The 20066-nt window shown below is 34.0% G+C and overlaps 1 protein-coding gene across 1 annotated transcript in view; it reads left to right on the plus strand.

The window, feature by feature from the left end:
- Positions 1 to 1079: 1079 nt before the first annotated feature.
- Positions 1080 to 20066, plus strand: part of LOC127831023 (uncharacterized) — a 58949-nt gene continuing 39962 nt past the window's right edge. The window contains exons 1-2 of the mRNA XM_052356004.1: positions 1080 to 1284; positions 2426 to 2511. Of these exons, the coding sequence (XP_052211964.1) occupies positions 2439 to 2511 (73 nt within the window). The 5' untranslated portion in view covers positions 1080 to 1284; positions 2426 to 2438. The remainder of the gene's footprint in view (positions 1285 to 2425; positions 2512 to 20066) is intronic.

The following is a 20066-nucleotide window of genomic DNA, read 5'->3' on the forward strand; positions in this document are numbered from 1 at the left end:
CTGTTTTATTTCTAGCCATTTTATTGTTGCTGAATATAGAACGTGCGATAGTTGTAAATCAATGAAATATTAAGGCTGTTAAATGACTGCAAATAAGCAATAATAAACGGATAACTTAATCACTGTATTACTGATATGAAGCGTTAACAAGCCTTTATAACTTTCACGGTATGTTGATGTAAATGTATATCAGTTCTAATTGTGAAACAAAACATGTTTCGCTAATCATTATCCTTATTCCAATTGATGTTCATTTGAGAACGGACACTAAACAACGATGAAAACTTTATTAACTTTACCGTAATCTTGTATTCATAGTGATGAGGAAAAGTATTTTTTACCAGACCTAAGTAAAAAAAATGTTTGTCGTGTTTTATATACTCATAACTTGAACAATTGTAGATATGTGCGCACATTTCTTTGCTGATGATGTTTGTTTTTTCCTGCATGTTTTCCAAATGTATACACACTTCATGCTCCTCAGAATACGACATATAGCTATCATGAATATTTAAATTGTAGTAATGGTAAAATTCATGGGGAATTTTTGTTGTTGCCGGAATACAACGGTCAAAGTGATGTCAATATCAGTTGTTGTTTTATTTTTATTTCCGATCACTTTGTGAAGAAGGTCGCCCACCATTGACCATTCGTTTCATTTTCTAGTAGTGACTATATGTTCCATACTATCGATGTAAACCGAACAACACATTAAATTGTTTAAATTATATTTCCATTTCAGAAAAAGTATTCTACGATTGATAAAATTATATTATGGTCAATTAATGAAAGTGACCGTATAGTTAAATTACATGTGTTACCAAAACTAGCAACACGCCCCTGTAGACCCAACATATTTCAGTGAGAGAACATGACGTATGTTCTATTTCAGACGTAAATTCACTTGCGTGATAAATATTTAATGAATAATCGGTTTACGCAACTATTGTCATTACGTGTGTAACCTAGACAAATACCAATTTATGCGCATAACTCCAGCATAGCTTTATGTCAGATCACGTATTCAATTATTTTAATAACGAATTATCATTCATGACACTGAATTGTCATTGCAGGCGAAGCACAAAGAGCAACAAATCTGAGCGTGTTCATCCAGGGCAATACCGCGTTCGTTGATTGGTCAATAGAAGGCGACCCCGATAACGTGACTGGGTTTGAATTATTCTACGAGCTCGTAGAATCAAGTGGTACTGCGATATTCACGTATGGGATAAGCCGTCTCCAGAGAACCTTTCGAATCATTGGCCTTTTACCTTTCAACAAGTATGAACTTGCCTTGTTTGTGGGACGCAGTCTGACAGTTGACTCATGATTAAAATACTTAATGTTATTTTTCCCATGTCAAGTTATTGTGCAATTGGTAACACGCCAAACAATACCTCGTAGGGATGATACGACTTACCCTACTGATGAAATTGAAAATAAAGTTTCATTTGGTTTTTGTTTCGAATCCACACGCATTTAAACATACTGTTGCTGATCTGCGACCTATGTTTCGAGCTCTTTAACCGTGTAACCTTTGTTGAATAAGGATTGTACGAAACAAATAATGTCGTGTAGATCTCATTCGCTCTGTCTGCTTCTTACGTATAGTAGGTAAGCCCGACCGTTTTTAGTTGTTATTAAACATAGACGATCAACTTATTGTACTTTTGTCGTAATAGATCATGCATATTCTTTTAAGTTAAAATACAACCAGTTAAAAGAAAATGTCTTATTAATATGCAGCTTCCTTCATATTCATATAGGTTTATTTGCATTGCAGTACGTTATTGTACTTGCAACATCCGCTACAGGAGTTTAATCGTATAGTTTCAATCAATCTTCAATCCATTCTCCAGAATAATGGGAATTTGTATCGCTTTTAAATTTAAAGGTTATGAATGTTTATGTTTGCACTTGCTAAATCTTTTATATGGTAGATATTGTGTTGTTTGTATTAACTTGTATTGTGCAGACATTGCACACTTGCTAAAATAAAACACCACCGTTAATTAACAAACTCTTGACAAAGTGTCGAGCCTATAATATATATTTAATATGTTGGCAAATTTTCTGTGTTTTGTTTTCTTGGTAATTAATTAATAGTTATGAATCGAGGATTGATTTATTTATGCGACACATTATTGAAAAACAAAGAAAACATCTTTCAAGAATTCGCCTCTTTAATATATGCTGTTGGAAAGTAATTTTATTAAAACATTAGCATTTTCACTTTCATTTCAAGAGATGCATTTGGCAAACGACGATAACAGTTCCTGCCATTTCGTATGTATTGTCCTGAATGATACCTGTAATTGGTAACTTGCCATAAATACACTATTATCAGACCGTATCATGAACATTCTCTCATATAATATTGTTAATCATCTAATTAATCTTCTAATGTAGCACCTTGTTTCAGATACCGTATATACATGGTGACGATAACGGATCTGGGTAGAAGGAACCAAAGCGAGGTGGTGGAGTTCACCACAAACAATGTCACAGGTAATTATCATTTCAGTAAAAAAATCTACTCCCGATCAATGGTTTGTTCAGCAGACGATTTTAGACATTGTAGTAGTATTTTCACTGTATACATAAAACATGTCTGTCAAGATATTCATGTTATGAAATATATTTGCGATTCTACTTGCACCATAACGATCACGGCAATCTTTGATATAAACCAGTTCCAACAAAGGCTGCATATAATAGTACATTTTCTCATGGTATCATTACTAGTTTTAATCCTTACCTTTCAGGGATACAGTTTCTTGAGAGCACAGCCAGGGGAATACAGTTGGAGGAAGCCATTGTTCTATTTATAGTAGTGTGTCTCTGGGCATGCGCAATGGTGTTGTTTGTGAAGCAGTGGGATAATATCCGGATATTAGAACCACAGGAGCCTCGCTTCAAGCATAGTCCAAAAAATCTGCACACAATAAGGATAGTTAAGAAACCTCAGGATAGTGTTATTTACAAAAACTACAGCCGTAAAATGTCATTGACAATGGTGGAACGCGAGAAAAAAACTTCTTCGAATGAATACGGTGCCTATAATGGAGAGCGTGTCCTCGCTTAAAGCTTTGACATCGAAATACAGGAGTAACTTGCCAACGATTGAAATGGAAGAGACGTCTTATAATGCCCCCGATTGAACCTATTGAAGAAGTAACAGTGATTAACGAAAATTCCATTGATTGACCAGAAGCTAATCATGGTCGCTTAAACTGCATTTTTGCTAAGAAGAGGCTTCTTTTTAATGTAACATGCAATACAAGCGGAAAGTGTCGTTTCTGATACGCCTTGTGGATTGCTTTTGCTAATGTCGGAGAAACTCTTCGCACAGCTATAAAACCCTGTTTTTCCAGAGCGAGACTCAAATACAGAAAAAACCTGACAAGGATTGACATGGAAGAGATGCCTCATAAACCGTGTTCTACAATCGTGTCCTATTGGAAAAATCACGGTAATTAACAAAAACTCAACATCTTAGAAGTGTACTCCTTACAATGACATATTGTACACAGGAATTAAGCAAGACCAATTTTTGTCGAAAATGCGTATAGTGTATCGTATATGTTCCTCAGTGTAAGTGTAAATACGATTGTTATTCCTACAGGAATATATTACATAGCTTAGTATAATGACTCATATATGGCTGTTATTAATATACTGTGTTGTATACGTCGCTCAAATTGTTATACATGTATATTTAATATATTAAGTATATAATATATTGATTGACGATATTCCACAATTTCTTCTGGATCACAGGTAATACATGCTCATTGCTCTAAGGGCGGTAAACTAATCAAGTATTGCATTTGTGAATAGCATTTACGGAGTTTATCCCTCTGTTATCAAAACGTGTTCACTATATGTACATATTATTATATAAAATCAATAAAACTTTGTAATAATTCTGTCATATCAACAACATGGTCAAAAAAGTCTTATTTATGTAAACGTGATTTTCAAATATGTATTTTAACAGGAAGTTTTAACTCTGAATTCCGCATTTTCTTACCACATATCGTAGTCTTATGTCAAGTTACAAACACAACTTGATGGAGCGCAATTGATTGTGAATTCAAATTGCCCAACACATAGCTTGGGTTAGGACATAGCAGTAACACTCGTTACAATAATAAACATCGAATGGTTCGATTGAAGTTTTACCCGTGTTCATAGTCTGCAGAAGGTGAGAAACCTTGCAAAATATAACTGTGACAGATGGCATTGTCTTTCTCTTGTCCAATAAGTCACTTGAACCAGAATAACACAAACAATTCAAATGACGAAGTGTGTTAGTTTTGTTCTTTTATAATATTGACCAGTTTAAACATTACGAGACACTTTTACAAGCAAATCAAAACACATTATTCTACAAAAATCTACACATTGACATCAAAGTTATCTGTATTATACCCCATTACCATTGGTAATGGGGGCTATATAGGAGTCACTTTGTCGGTCTGTCTGTCGGTCTGTCTGTCTGTCTGTCGGTCTGTATGTCCCGAAAAGTTCATCTGATCTTCACCAAACTTGGTCAGAATTTGTATCTTGGATGATGTCTATGTCAAGTTTGAATATGGGTCATGCCGGATTAAAAACTAGGTCACAGGGTCACTTAGTGCGTTTTTAACCGAAAGTTTGTCCGGACCATAACAATGTCATTTATTGTTAGATTTAAAAATGACTTGGCGCATTTGTTTACCATCATTGGACGGTGTGTCGTGCGAAAGAAGTACGTCGATATCTCCAAGGTCAAGGTCACACTTGGAATTTAAATGTCAAATGCTTGTCCGGGTCATAACTATGTCAATCATTGTTAGATTTTAAAATCATTTGGCACATTTGTTCAACATCAATGGGCGCTGTGTTACACGAAAGAATAAAGTCCATATCTCCAAGGTCAAGCTCACACTTTGAGTTCAAAGGTAAAAAATGGCCATAAATGAGCTTGTTTGGGCCATAACTTTGTCGTTAATTGTGTGATTTTAAAATCGTTTGGCATATTTGTTCACCTTTATTGGTCGTTGTGCTGCGCAAAAGAATTACGTTGATAACTTCAAGGTTAAGGTCACGCTTTTAGGTCAAAGGTCAAAAATGGCAATAAATGATCTTGTCCGGGCCATAACTATGTCGCTCACTGTGGGATTTTAAAATCATTTGGCACTACACCATCATTGGACGGTGTGTCGCGCGAAAGAATTACGTCGATATTTCCAAGGTCAATGCCACTCATGGAGTTCCAAAGTAAAGAATGGCCATAAATGGCTTGTCCGGGCAATAACTCATTAATGTCATTAATTGTGAGATTTTAAAATGACTATGTACATTAATTTTGTTCACAGTCATTGGCCGGCGTGTCATGCGAAATAATTCAAAAGTTCAAAGGCCAAATTGGCTATAAATGATAAGTGCATATTAATTCTTAAAAATCGCCATAAATTAGAATCTCTTGTATTGTGAAGAGATCATGCAAAATAGTCTGTGTCAATGCGGCACATGGGGGTATACGTCACGTCTGTGACAAAGCGCTAGTTAGTTTTGCTATTTTCAATAAATATGCGCATTGAACTGCTAGAGCGACAGCTCAAATCCAAGACAATGTACAGCGAATATTGCATTCCCGTAACAAAACGAAAATGCAACACAAAACACCAGTGGGCAAAGGCTGTGCATTTGAAGATAATCCATTAAGCGCATCACTTATGAGTGAAGAAAGATTGTCAACGTCACAAATGTCAAATAACATACCGAAACAAACATACCGATTATTACCATCATTTGAGTAGCTTCACATGTAATACACTTTTTGCAATAATACAATTAACGTCTGTCCGTATATCTGTCTTTTTATGTTTGATATAAATGTTGCCTTCACGTAAAACGTGTATTGAATGTTCAAGCCTGTTGATGTAACAATCACCGATATAAGGTGTGGACATCAATAACTAATGCGTATCTTCTTAATAAGCATCTAACACGCATTTATCGTCAATTTAGTTTAATTAGCTGTCACTTTTTTGTTTTCTTCGAACCTCTCATCGCAATATCCACTTCTTTACATTAGGAAAGAATACTTTTTTTTATATATTGTAGACATGTGCTTTAAAACAACATCTGCGTTCTATTTTCTTTTCATTAAACAATATATTGAATGTTTGTTTTATAGTTTGTAATGCTTAGATCCGTTCGCAGGTTGTGTGCGTCATATTTTGGGAAATAAAAGATGTCTTGATTCACAGAAAACAACAACAAATCCTAAATGAAACTTTTCAAAGAAAATCCCAAGAAACATATTGAGAATGGCATGATGGAAGCATACCTCAAAATATATGTTTTCCTGGTTTCAATCAACACGTTTTTTTCCCTAGTAGTAGTAGTAGTAGTAGTAGTAGTAGTAGTAGTAGTAGTAGTAGTAGTAGAAGTAGTAGTAGTAGTAGTAGTAGTAGTAGTAGTGTAGTAGTAATAGTAGTAGAAGTAGTAGTAGTAGTATTAGTAGTAGTAGTAGTAGCAGTAATAGTAGTAGTAGCATTAGTTGTTGTAGTAGCAGTATTAGTATAAGTAGTAGTGGAATTAGTACTAGTAGTAGTAGTAGTAGTAGTAGTATTAGTAGTAGTAGTTGTTGTAGCTGTAGTAGTAGTAGTAGTTGTTGTTGTTGTTTTTGTTGTAGTAGTTTTAGTAGCAGTAGTAGTTGTAGTAGTAGTAGTAGTAGTAGTAGTAGTAGTAGTAGTAGTAGTAGTAGTAGTAGTTGTAGAAGTAGTAGTAGTAGTAGTAGTAGTAGTAATAGTAGTAGTAGTTGTTGTTTTTTTGTAGTTGTGGTAGTAGTTTTAGTAGTAGTAGTAGTAGTAGTACAATTATACGAAGTAGAAGTAGTAGTAGTAGTAGTATGTGTATTTGTAGTAGTTGTTGTAGTAGTAGTAATAGTAGTAATATAAGTTATAGTACTAGTAGTAAATGTAGTTGTTGTACGTAGTAAAAGTAGTAGTAGTAGTAGTAGTAGTAGTAGTAGTAGTAGTAGTAGTAGTAGTAGTAGTAGTAGTAGTAGTAGTAGTAGTAGTAGTAGTAGTAGTAGTAGTAGTAGTAGTAGTAGTAGCAGTAGTACTAGTAGTAGTAGTAGTAGTAGTAGTTTTTGTTGTTGTAGTTGTTATTGCAGGTTTCGTTGTAGTAGTAGTAGTTGTAGTAGTAGTAGTAGTAATACCTTGTCGCACGACGCTTGGTTTATTTGATTTTTTTTTAAATATTAAATTTAAATATGTACTCGTTATTATTGCAAAGGCACCTAGACCTTTTAAAATGTCATAAAACATATATTTGTATCGTATACTTATTTTCTAGAAAAATACGCCAACATAATGTATCACACTGTAAGTATATCATCCTGCTTAGTTTTTACACAAATAACGCATTAGCAATAACGGGAAAACAGACTTAAGGAAATGGAGACGAGACTAAGTATGGGTATTCAATTCGCTATACCTATATTAAAACATGAATTATAATAACTGGTATTGATACGAAAGGTGAAATAATAATTCGCTTAATGTTATTTTTTCTGCATAGAACCCTTTTAAAGCAAAACATGGTTTATTAGTATAGAATTACGATGTTAATCCAACGTTCACTAAAAATGTGAAACCAAACCCTGTAACGATCATTTCGAACAGACAAAATGGCGGTTTGTAGTTTTGTTCTGAAGTGACTAAACTTACCGTTTGCAAACGCTGCTTAAATTGAACAAAGTGATTCAAACCGAATACGTTTATTTCAGAAACTATGATGTTTCAGAATTTCATAGCCATGAATATGCGCTCGTTGCTTTGTTAATGTGAAGCTCTACTCATTCACACGAGGTCTAATAGCGCTCCAGTTCAGTTACTTCAAACCGCAGTTTAACTCCTTAAATAAGTATTAGCATATTCCTTGTTTTTTTCAAATGTTCAAAGTACATTAGACGGAGCGTCACGATGACGCTTTATACATAAACACAATATGTAGGGTCGCTTTGCAGGAGTGACATCCACCGAAGCGAAAATCGATCTACAAAATATAGCGTTCCTTGGCTCATCATGCAAATCCCCTACAGACGAACCGTGTCATTAACTATTTATTCAAAGACTGTCTGTTTGGCTTGAATAAAGGACCTACTAATTGTTTATAATAATAATTCAATACTACTCCAGCAGCTGGAGTTTCACTTCTTTATATCTTATTGTGCGAAAACCGACAAATTGGCTTGATTCAGATATTGTGAGAATTCTGCAGAAATATCACCTTGAATAGTATTTAACGAGCTTTAAAACCAAATGTGTATTCCCGTCAAAAGAGAAATGGAAATCTGTCTGTAAAAGGGATGTGCGCCAACACAAAACCAGTAACTGGCAAATGAGGCTTGAACAACATAACGATTTTTAGTTTTTCAAAGAAGTTCACAAGAGCCTAGAAACGGCTACCATATGGGGAGTCGCGAATATCTGCCCTGACAGCCTGTCTGCTTTATGCTGCAAAAAACTCCCGAACAACCCGTATTATGTTCAAAGTGCACACACCAGAACATGCACATCGAAGTGGTACACGCACTTTTTGAGTGCCCCTTTACCGACTCGCCGACACGTCTACAAATGTTCCTAGAAACCGTTCGGCCACTAAGCGCACGACTGCACAAACACTTAAAAAACGCAGAACCTAAAACACTGGTGCTGTACCTCATCGGAATTATCGATGACGTCATGGCAGACTTGATGCCTATAAAACTCTATACAGAGTTTGTGATTAACTGTGCCAATTTCTTACAATTCGTACTCGCGGTCTACTCATTAAGAAAACTCCATGCATTTCGACGAACCCTAAACCTGGCACTTCAAAATTTCGCTCATTTTTTTGTTCGTAAAACTTATTAGGGTATCACGATGATGTGTTCAAAGAACTGTGAAATACAGTACACCCTTGCGATAACTAAGGGTCATGCTCAGAAACTATATAAGTATTTATATACATTACCATTTAACTTAATCTCTACTTATTTACATTGACTATCTTCTGTATTTGTGCTATGTTTGTATCGTTTGTTTGTATTATGTACATCTTAATACAATTGAGGCAATCATAGTATATATATATAATACATATATATGTATATATCCATTCTTAATAGAATCATGTTATACACCCACAAAACCGCCAACAAGCACATTATTATACATACATTGACGTGTTATTCATTTAATACTTTCTAAAACATGGCTTGGATATGTGGACTATACTGTTTGGAATCAATGCCAGTGTTGTTGAATGTTTTAATTATGGTATTCTAAGGTTCAAACAAAATACGATAATTAAAGATAGAAAACCTATGATAATTGAACTTAAGTGTTCATTCATATGTTGTGTGCGTACTCATGTGCTAGTAAAATAATAAGTACACGTATCGAAGTATATTCTAACGTATTTATTATAAAACTCTAACCTTCCCGATCTAGCTACATCACGCAGCTGATTGTTGTTTACAACGACCATATGGCTGTCACCATGCCAAGTCTTAAGAAGACAATAATATACTTTTGAAAGCTGCAGAGCGGTATTCAAATTTCAAATAACACAGAATCTCTCGCAGAAGTAACGCTCACACCATCGATATCAGTTTATATCAGTCTGAAATGTCTGTTGAATCAGTATTGGATCAGAAATGCGTTGGAGGTATACAGATACCTGATGAAAGCAACCGTAGAGCTACTTGAAACGGTAGTTTAAACTATTGTGTAAAAGATAACTTACATGTTGAGTGTTAAGGTAGATTTTGAAAAAGTGACAGTGATTTATAATGTTCAAGCTTGCGCACCTTATTCCTAAATTAGTCTGGACCATTAATATGCTCAGGTAAATACATGTTTGTTTCTGTTTGATTTTCAATATTTTGTCGCTTTATATATGACATATGGGTTCAAGTTGTAATAATGAATGTCTCAATTCTATTTTCAATGCCAATATGGATTTTACAAGATGTTTTTTTTTCACGTTTAATGAAACTCTCTTTTGTTTCTGTTGGAATTGGAATACATTACACCTTAGACCTTTATCAATAATTAATGTTTATTGGTATGACAAATGCTAAAACACATGCAGTATTATATTTTGAACAAGGGCAATTTTAATTCGACGATCGATAGAAGAAATGGAGAGAACACATATGCCCTGTATGCAATAATATGTGAGATAGATTAATATTATAGTGTTAATACGTATTAAAATTTATCTTATTTTTATACACAATGGACATAAAATCAGGTATGACCTCACTTCTCTAATACGCAGTTTTTTACTTTTATGAGAATACGATGACATAGGGAGTTTAGAATCCGTGTCATATTTGTATCAACTTTAATTGTGTGACTGAATCAACATTTCGAAAAGATGGCTACTTTGATGTTAAGATGGATACATCAACAAAGTTTAAAAATAAAGAAAGCGTCGCGTCATGTGTGGACATAAAGACAAATATCAGTACATATTTATAGTCAATTCTTATACTACTGCAGCTGAAAATTATATTTATTTTCGATCGAGAATGCGCAGCGCATGGCCCTTCTGAAAATTGCGTTTATACATTTTAGCTGACCTGAGCACAACGTGCTCATGGTGAGCTTTTGTGATCGCCTTTTATCCGTCGTCAGTCGTCCGTCGTGCACCGTCAACATTTGCCTTTTGAACACTCTAAAAGTCACATTTCTTGTCCAATCTTCATGAAATTTGGCCAGAAAATTGGTCTTAATGATATCTTGGATGAGATTGAAAATGGTTACGTTTGCTTGAAAAACATGGCTGCCAAAGGGCGGGGCATTTTTCCTTATATGGCTATATATGGCTTTAGTAAAACCCTTTTAACACTCTAGATACCACATTTATAATCTGATCTTCATGAAATTTAGTCAGAAGATTCATACTAATACTATCTTGGATGAGTTCGAAAATGATGCCGGTTGATTGAAAAACATGACCGCCAGGGGGCGGGGCAATTTTCCTTATATGGCTATAGTAAAACCTTGTTAACACTCTAGAGGCCACATTTATTTTCCAATCTTCATGAAACTTGGTCAGATTATTTGTCCCAATAATATCATGTTATCTTAGGTGGGCGACCTTGGGCCTTTCAGGTCCTCTTGTTATTTATGTGGTTGGGCAAGAAATCTACTTTGCTTTTATTAGTGTTGTTCTTTATTTTCATGAGTAAGTAAATACATCGAGTTTGAGTTTTGTTTAAACGAACAATCGATTACGATATAAGGCATTCACATATTGCAGCGTCATTTTAAACACAGCGAAAACCCATTTAAAGGCGCAAAGAAAACAAACTGTGTACGAATGTTTTACGCTGATGAGGTATCCTTGAATCATGCTCAGAAAAGTACATTAAATGCGTTATCATCAGTGCAAATACCGTATAATGAACATACAATACGACACAATGTTTTAACCCATTTAAGCCTAGTGGACTCTCCCATCCTTCTAAATTGGATCAATTTATTTCCGAAATTAGGGATGTCTAGTATATTTATTTCTATATTTAGAATATTTCTTACAGAAATTCCTTTAAGCAAGCAGCGCAGACCCTGATGAGACGCCACATCATGCGGCTTTTCATCTGGGTCTTCGCTGTTTGCAAAGGCATTTTTTCTAGACGCTAGGCATAAATGGGTTAATTTTCCGATGAACAATAAACACTTCGGTACATATTAGATAATTCTTTTACATGTACATATACGATAGTGGGGGTTTGAGCAATTTGTTATTTCAATATTTCTTTACAGATAAATGTTGAGCACATAGTTTTTGTTTATTCATTATGTGTAAGCCCTTAATGCTCACTAAAACGTTGGAAAAACTGAGAGCTTACCGATGAACCAATATGTTATAGGACAACTTATAAAGACCGTTTGTACTACATTGATCGTAAATAATATTTCAGCTTTAATTGGTAGTTATTCGTTATTGTGTGAATTCAGGTTTAAGTGGTAGTTATCGTTATTGTGTGAAATACTCAACGCAATTAATAACTAGTAATTTGCAATTTAATTTAAGTTAAATCACATGTATAGCATCTGTGCAAATAAGGTTTTAAACTTAAGTATTTGTCTTAGTTCTAGTGCTGCCAGTAGTTTAAATTGAGTTAAATTCTGCTGTTAATGTTACTGTGATATAAACGGAAGTTTTAATGTTTGATTGCTATTTGTTACTTCCATAACACATTGACAACATAAATTATAAATGTTGATGCCTGGTCAAATCACTACACTTGATACATCTATAATTCGAGGACGACATTCCGCAAATTTAAAACTGCATAAAACAGATGATATCAAAGAAAACAATGTAGCTACAACTTTTTTCTCATTAATACAAATGTTACTCCAGACGAGTATTAGGTCTAATAGTTTTGTACAGACTGGGGATACAATATCAAATCTTCCATGGAATTTATTTCTTAGGATAAATGGATAATGGCAGAGCGTTTAGAATCTACTCGTTTGCCTAGACAAATATCTATACAGGTGTGTCTTAGACTAGTAGTACATAAAAAACGTGCACTGTTTCTTATGAATGTGTTTATCAAATTGGTTTATATTTGAAACTGTGAAAAGCGGTTATAAGCAAGCTGAGATTTGTGATTTCAAGAATGCTGTCAAATATTTTGCAATTTTAAAGAAAGCAGATTGTTTGGTTTGTGAAAACAATTTATTTAATGTTTGATTTGAGTTTCACGGGAATCATTGACTGATACTAATAATAATTGAAAAATGTATATAATGTGTCATTTATAAAGAAAACGAGTTGAATTGAGACTTATCCTTTATTTTTGTTTTGTATTGAAATAATGTTGATTTAAATATATCACAACATCTGCGCTCATATATCAAATAACATGTCAACGAAAATAGCTTTATTCAATGAACGATTTTACACAATAAATAATCATTTTCAGGTACACCTTTTAAGATATAAAACAACAATCTTGTTTTGCGATTCTTCGTCTGCTATCAGTTTTTTGGTTTTTATTCGTTCATTCTCATAAAATTACATTGAATTTGTATAAACAGTGTTTATTCCTTATAATGGGAATGTAATGCGATGCAATAATTGGAAACTTTTTAACAAAGACTGATATTTTATGTTTATTTTCATAAGAATGCATGCGTCATTAATTATGTGTGTAATGACTATGTGGAAGCGTCATCGCAACCTTTTAGTTAACCTACAATTTATGTTGTAAAACACTTCGGCAATTATAAGATGTTCTTTGTAAATAAACGATGGCTGGAATGTGAATAATTTGAGCTTTCTATATTCGTCTTATCATGTTGAGATGTACGCACATAATTATTATTTACTTTGCGTTTGCTATGCTTTGCATGCCGAACTTTATGTAGAAGAGACTGATAGTCGGAAAAATTCTTATCAATTCATAAATCATATTTACACTGTAATATGTAATTATTAATTATTGTTAATAATATCTACCCACGAGAAGCCTAAACGTTTTAATCACATACTTCGATATATAAATGTTACAATTTATTTCGACATATTTTGAAACATATCGTTTAATTATGTTTGTAAGTATTCAAAACAACAAATTTCTTTTGTATGTTCCGAGTCGTGAGTAATAATTTTAGCTACATTAACCCTTATTTCATATGAGGTATTTTCGTGTTTCATGGTTCATTTAATGTCTTTATTATAAAAATTAAAAAATCGAATCTGGAATAATTACTTGCATCCACCAACTATAAAGTTTGCTCCTATTATACGGGTTGTTGCAATGACGTATGTCTGTACACGTATTACATAAATAATTATAGTACTAAATGCCACTATTTTAAAGCTTCGGGAAAGAAAACATCTTAAGCGAAAGAATGTAGCTGTAATACCAATCTCATTTATACTTTATTATTGCTAAAATGTGACTCTATTTGAGTTCTAAGCGAGCAATTTATTTAACAATGGGTTGAGGAACAAACATCTCCATGGAATGTTTTGGAAGGAAATATCGGACAATTTTAGTGTTAGAAGGTTCTCTTTCCCCAATAAATATATTGATTCAGGTTGTTATCTGTTTATCAACATGGTTTACATAAAAATGTGGGAATAGGTTATAGGTTATTTTAGTTAAAGGTTATAATCAAGCACTAGGATCCATTCATGACGTAATTAATTTGGCATCAATTGTACAGACAATTATCATTCTGATTGGTATAAGCGGCCAATTAAGCAATTTATTTAAGTTGAATATAAAGCATACGGCCGATTGATACTGAATGTTTCCAACTGATTGATTAATTGTTATAGGTAAGAAATGCGTCATTCATTAAATCTGTTCGCATGGAAATAGGTCTCGTGTTGAAACCTTTCATTAAAGTGTGTAACGTTGTGAAATAATATATATTTTTTACAGGAAATCATTTTCTGTCATCAAATAGTATGTCAACGAAAATAGTTTTATTCTGAACAATTACAGAATGCGTCATTAATTAATAAGTCTTGGGAATGTATTGAAATATGACATGCATGACGTGCTTGCAGGAGACAGATGGATAGTATGCCAGTGTCAATAAACACATAACTCGAGATGCGGGGTAAATACACATAACAACGAGAAAGCGATACTGCGATTTTCTCATATATGCATAAACCTCCCTTTATTGAGACGATCTCGAGGTCGGTCGTTATCTGCTTTAAAAAAGAAGCACAATGTGTTTTGAATCCTTGTACAATTAATCATTGAAGCCTTACGTTATAAGAGTGAAGTTTGATAACAGATGTATTCGAAGTTGCAGAGCTTAACCGTAATGTATGTTAACTCGTAAAGAGCATGTTACTTCGGGTATCAAGGCAAATGAAGGATTATTCCATTATCTGTGTTTCTGGTAATGTTGTGATTTAAAATAATTATTACATATCCTTAATTGACACTTGAAAATCTATTCGCGGTTGTGCGAATTTTACGAGAAACAAGAACTTCTGGCATATCTAAGCATGATTTGTCATTCCTTTTAAGATACGATGCACAATTATAGTTTTAATTGAAAAATATCGCATATATTTATTATCAAATCAGTTCCCAAAATGTATTATTATTATTTTTACAGGACATAAAGTCGGTCTTAATATGTACGATATTCATTTTTATCCGATATATAATGTCGAGCGTGAGAGACATTTATTTCCGGCCTTAAACACGGAAGAAAACCAGTTATGACTGCAGTGAGATTTTGACAAGATGGTTCTGGTTTGCAACTAGCGAGCTTTTTGTGGAACTACAGAGATACGCGTGTGTAAGTAATTGATGTGAATTGCTGTTTGACAAAAGTAACAGTTTGAAGACGCAAGGATTGAGACAACACACATTTTGAGATTGTTTTCCTATTTAGAAGTTTTATGGCTCATGTTAAGGAAAATACATTAACTACGTTATCATCTGTGCTAATGCCGTATACAGGGAGTATAATGCGAAAGAATGGTCAGAACGTAATTAACAATTAATGATATTCTCCGTTAATTTTCGAAGTATGCATGCTTCCTTAGTGTATGTTGTCTTTATTGACATCGTGTTATTGTCATCGTAGTTTTCAGCGACATGTTAATTATTCTATAAACAATGTGCGAAATGTTAATTATACGATAAACGATGTTTTATTTCACTTCGACAATAAATCAACGATGGTGGACGGTTGAAGAAGTAGGGCTTTCCATATTCAGCCTGATTAGGTTGTAAACATTTTGTATATCCATTTATGAATTAATTGAAGTTCAAATAAATGAAGTTATGACTAAAACATGTGTTTGTGTATCATAACTATCCTTCCTTTTTGCTAGTATGCGTATGTACATCATTACCTTCTCAAGTACATATCTGGCGCTTCGTTTTGCGGATTGTTCCATAAACTCAATAAAAGATAACACATTTTAATAGACTTTATTGAACTTGTAATGACTTGCATAAGATGATACAAATCAGACTATGCCTTTATTTTGAATTATATGTCATGAGGGTGAACAAGATGCCACTTTTGTGTTATAATTATGGAGCTTTTATTCAAAAGAGATACACCCTAAATCAGAAGGACGGTATCCTGTGCCCAAAAGTACACTGCTCGCTAAATATATAATGATCTATTAAGCACGCTGTACACACGTTAACTTAGTGGTTATTTTACAAAAGTAAGTTTATTCGAGAGATTGTTATTATGATAGTTATAAAACATTTCTGTTTACAGTGTCTACATGATTTATAGTTTTTCATGCAAAATATCAATACGGTTAGATCTGAAAATGCAATGTTTATGGAGTTAAAAAAAAGCAATCTGGTGTGTCCAACAATCTCATCATACGTATTGCCATATGCCACTTAAGGCGAATTGTAAATTAACAGTTAGTTAAATCCGTGAGTAAGAAGAAAATTTTCATCTCTATGTTATGTAACGGTAGGAAAGAATTTGGAATACCAAAACTTTTTAGAATTCTTTCTTTGCCAAGATAAAAGAGGTAAATAAGACTGTTATTATATCACACTTGGTCAGTTTACCTGATATATCTTTTTATCAAAATTGTTTACATTTGAAACAACAGTTATAAACAATCCAAATTGTGTGATTAAATTTACGACGTATTCTATTCAGCGATTCTAAGGACAACGATGAGTCTGGTTTGCATAAGCACTTTGTTTTGCTGTATGTTTTGTTTAAGTATCCCACAAACGATAGACTGGTACTGGTTGTTGATAAATGAATAATTGTATTTGGTTAGAAATGAGTCGTTTATAAAATGTGTTTGATTGGAAATGTGTCTCGAATTATCTCTTTAATTGTTCTTGCTTTGTGACATAATATTGATTTATACACACGTTATTATTGTCTGTTATATATCATATATCGTGTCAACACAAATAGTTATATTCAATGAACGATTGCAAAATGCTTCATTAATCTTGCACTCTTGATTGTGCATTGAAATACGACGTACAACTAATGCTATAAGGCGATAGACGATTATTATGGTATGATCAAAATTCAGCACGAGATGATGGGTAATTAAACCGAAATGTATAATAGCCCACTCTCAATTTAGACGGTTTCGTTGGAAATATCTGTCGATATCTACTTCAAAAAGTTAGCACATGGCGTTCGGAATAAGTGCTCAAACAGTAATTAACAGTCTTACGGTATCAGTGAGCAGTTGGCGTGCTCATATGTACGAGGGTGCTGGAATTTACAAGGATGTATACATAATATAAGGTTACATTTCAAGCGCACATTAATGTTCGTTCCTTAGTATCAGTTCAACGGTACAATATTGTATGCTTTTTGTTATTTGTATTTTTTTTGTCATTTGTAACTAGAAGATGTCAATGCTGATTTAACTTAAGTGTTCATTAATATTTTGTGTGTGTACCCATATGCTTGTTAAATAATAATTACGAATATCGATGTGTAACGGTCCAACGCTTTGCCTGCTTTAACATGATATGTCGCTTTTGTAGTGTAACATTAAGTATCCCTTCCTCAAACACAACGTCGTGGAAACCAACAAGTGATAAGGTTTAAAGTCCCATCTGCCTTAAAACTTCTCAGGCATGGCTTAGTTCAAGACTTTAGGCCTGAGTCTACCGGAAAAGTTTCCAAAATAAGGTCTCAAAAATTAGATTTAGTTTTTTTATGGAATCAGCCGTTTATAACTTCAAATTAGTTTAAATATTTTCTGTTAAAGGAACTTAATTTACCAGAACCTATACCCCATATAGTGTGCTTTAATTCGGTTTGGTCTTTTAAATAAGGATACATGGAGATTAAGATACCAGGCGCAGCTTCTTGATAACAAATAGGAGACAATGTTTTATTTTAACGCAATTAATATTCATATAGCGATACAACAATGGGCGTATGGCTTTTACAGAATATTATCAGTTAGTGTAACTTTTAATGCTACCTTTACCAGAAAAAGTACGGCATGCAAGAGTGGTTTAACAGTTTTAGCATTGAGTTTGACTTGTAGGACTTGGCATCTTGGAGTTAAGTAATACTCGAACTGAATGTTCATTCACTGTTTGAATATTCCCAGATGTTCAGTGTCATGTGCGTTCTATAATTGCCGAAAATAAAATGTATGAGGGTAATTACGTAATTTGTCGAAAAATATTAAAGATAACGATTTCGAAATCTGTTACGGTTTCAACAAATATGTTTGTATTTAACTTTTTTGTTGAAAAGCTTATAATTGAAACATATTGTGTGTAGTTAAACATCGCTTTGAGATGTATGTAGATCAATACAGGCTGCACACACATGACATCAAACATAACTCGTGATATAACCATGTTACGATTAACGTAGCGATATTAAATTGGCTAGTCAATGATTTCATTTTACAATTTGACCAAAGATGAGTTGACAACATGACACTGTTTGCAATACTGTTATATGTTTGACTCCACTGTCCAGCATCATGAATTTTCATTTACCAACGAAGGTTTACGATGCTTCATTTAATATTTATCGTGATAAATTAGCATTTTAAATATACGCTCTCTGTTGCTATGAAATCATGTTTCCAATGTATTTCTTATAAAACTCTATCCTTCCGGCACAAACGTAATTACGCAGCTGATTGTTGTTAAGAACGACCATATGACTGTCAACAAACCAATCCTTAAGGAGACATGAATATTCGTTTAAAAGCTGCAGAGCGGTATTCACATTTCAAATAACATATAATCTCTCGCAGAAGTGACGGTTAGTCGCGCCGCTCGCATCATCGCACAATCGATATCAGTTTAAATTAGTCCGAAATATCTGTTGAATCAGTATTGGATCAGATGTGCGTTGGTTAAATGCGTTTTCATCAGTTTAAAAACCGTATAATGAACATACAAGAAGACACAATGTTTGGGACAAAATGACTGATATTTCTGTTATTTTTCGAAAGTATTGCTGCGTCATTAGTGTCTTTCTTTGTCAACCCTACGGGTTATCGTTATCTTACCTGTCAGCGACCTATTAACCCATTTATAGCTAGTGGACTCTCCGATCCTTCTAAATTGGATCCATTTATTTCCAAAATAAGGAAAAACGATTTGAAATATGACCTATCCTTAAGTTTTGTTTGGTAGTGAAATAATGTTGATTTATACATATCACAACATCTGCTCTTATGTATAAAATAACATGTCAACAAAAATAGCTCTATTCAATGAACGATTTCATAATGTTTTATCATTATTATATTATTGATAAGTTTTGAAATACGAGTCCCAACTATTGATAGAAGGTCACAGAGCGGTATTATTGTGTTGCCAATTAACAAACAATACGATATGTGGAGTAATTACACTTAACAACCACACAACGATACTGAGTTGTCCAATTTGCCCCCATTATCCGCTCTCATTAGACAATATCCGTGACAACGTTTGTCGATTACGGAATACCGTTAGGGCAATCGTGGTTACACATTAAAATACAGAGGGCGACAATGCGATAGTACGATGGCGACAATGCGACAAGGCCATAGTACGATGGCGACAATGTGATAGTCATATCGTACTGTCGCCATCGTATCATGGCATTGTCGCAATAATACTATCGCATTGTCGACATCGTACTATCGCGTTGTCGTACTGTCGTCATCGTATTATCGCACTGTCGCCATCGTATTGTTGCACTGTCGTCATAGTATTATCGCACTATCGTATTGTCGCCATCGTAGTATTGCACTGTCGCCAGCGTATTGTTGCATTGTCGTCATCGTATAATCGCACTATCGTATTGTCGCATTGTCACCATCGTACTATCGCACTGTCGCCATCTTATTGTCGCACATTCGTCATCGCACTATCGCATTTTCGCCATCGTACTATTGCGTTGTCGCATTGTCGCCATCGTACTATCGCATTGTCGTCATCGTAATATCGCGTTGTCGCCATCGTACTATCGCATTGTCGCCATCGTACTTTCGCATTGTAGCCCTCTTGTTTTTAACGTGTAACCACGATGGCACTAACG

This window comes from Dreissena polymorpha, chromosome 5 (genome assembly GCF_020536995.1).
Source record: "Dreissena polymorpha isolate Duluth1 chromosome 5, UMN_Dpol_1.0, whole genome shotgun sequence".
Lineage (NCBI taxonomy): Eukaryota > Metazoa > Mollusca > Bivalvia > Myida > Dreissenidae > Dreissena > Dreissena polymorpha.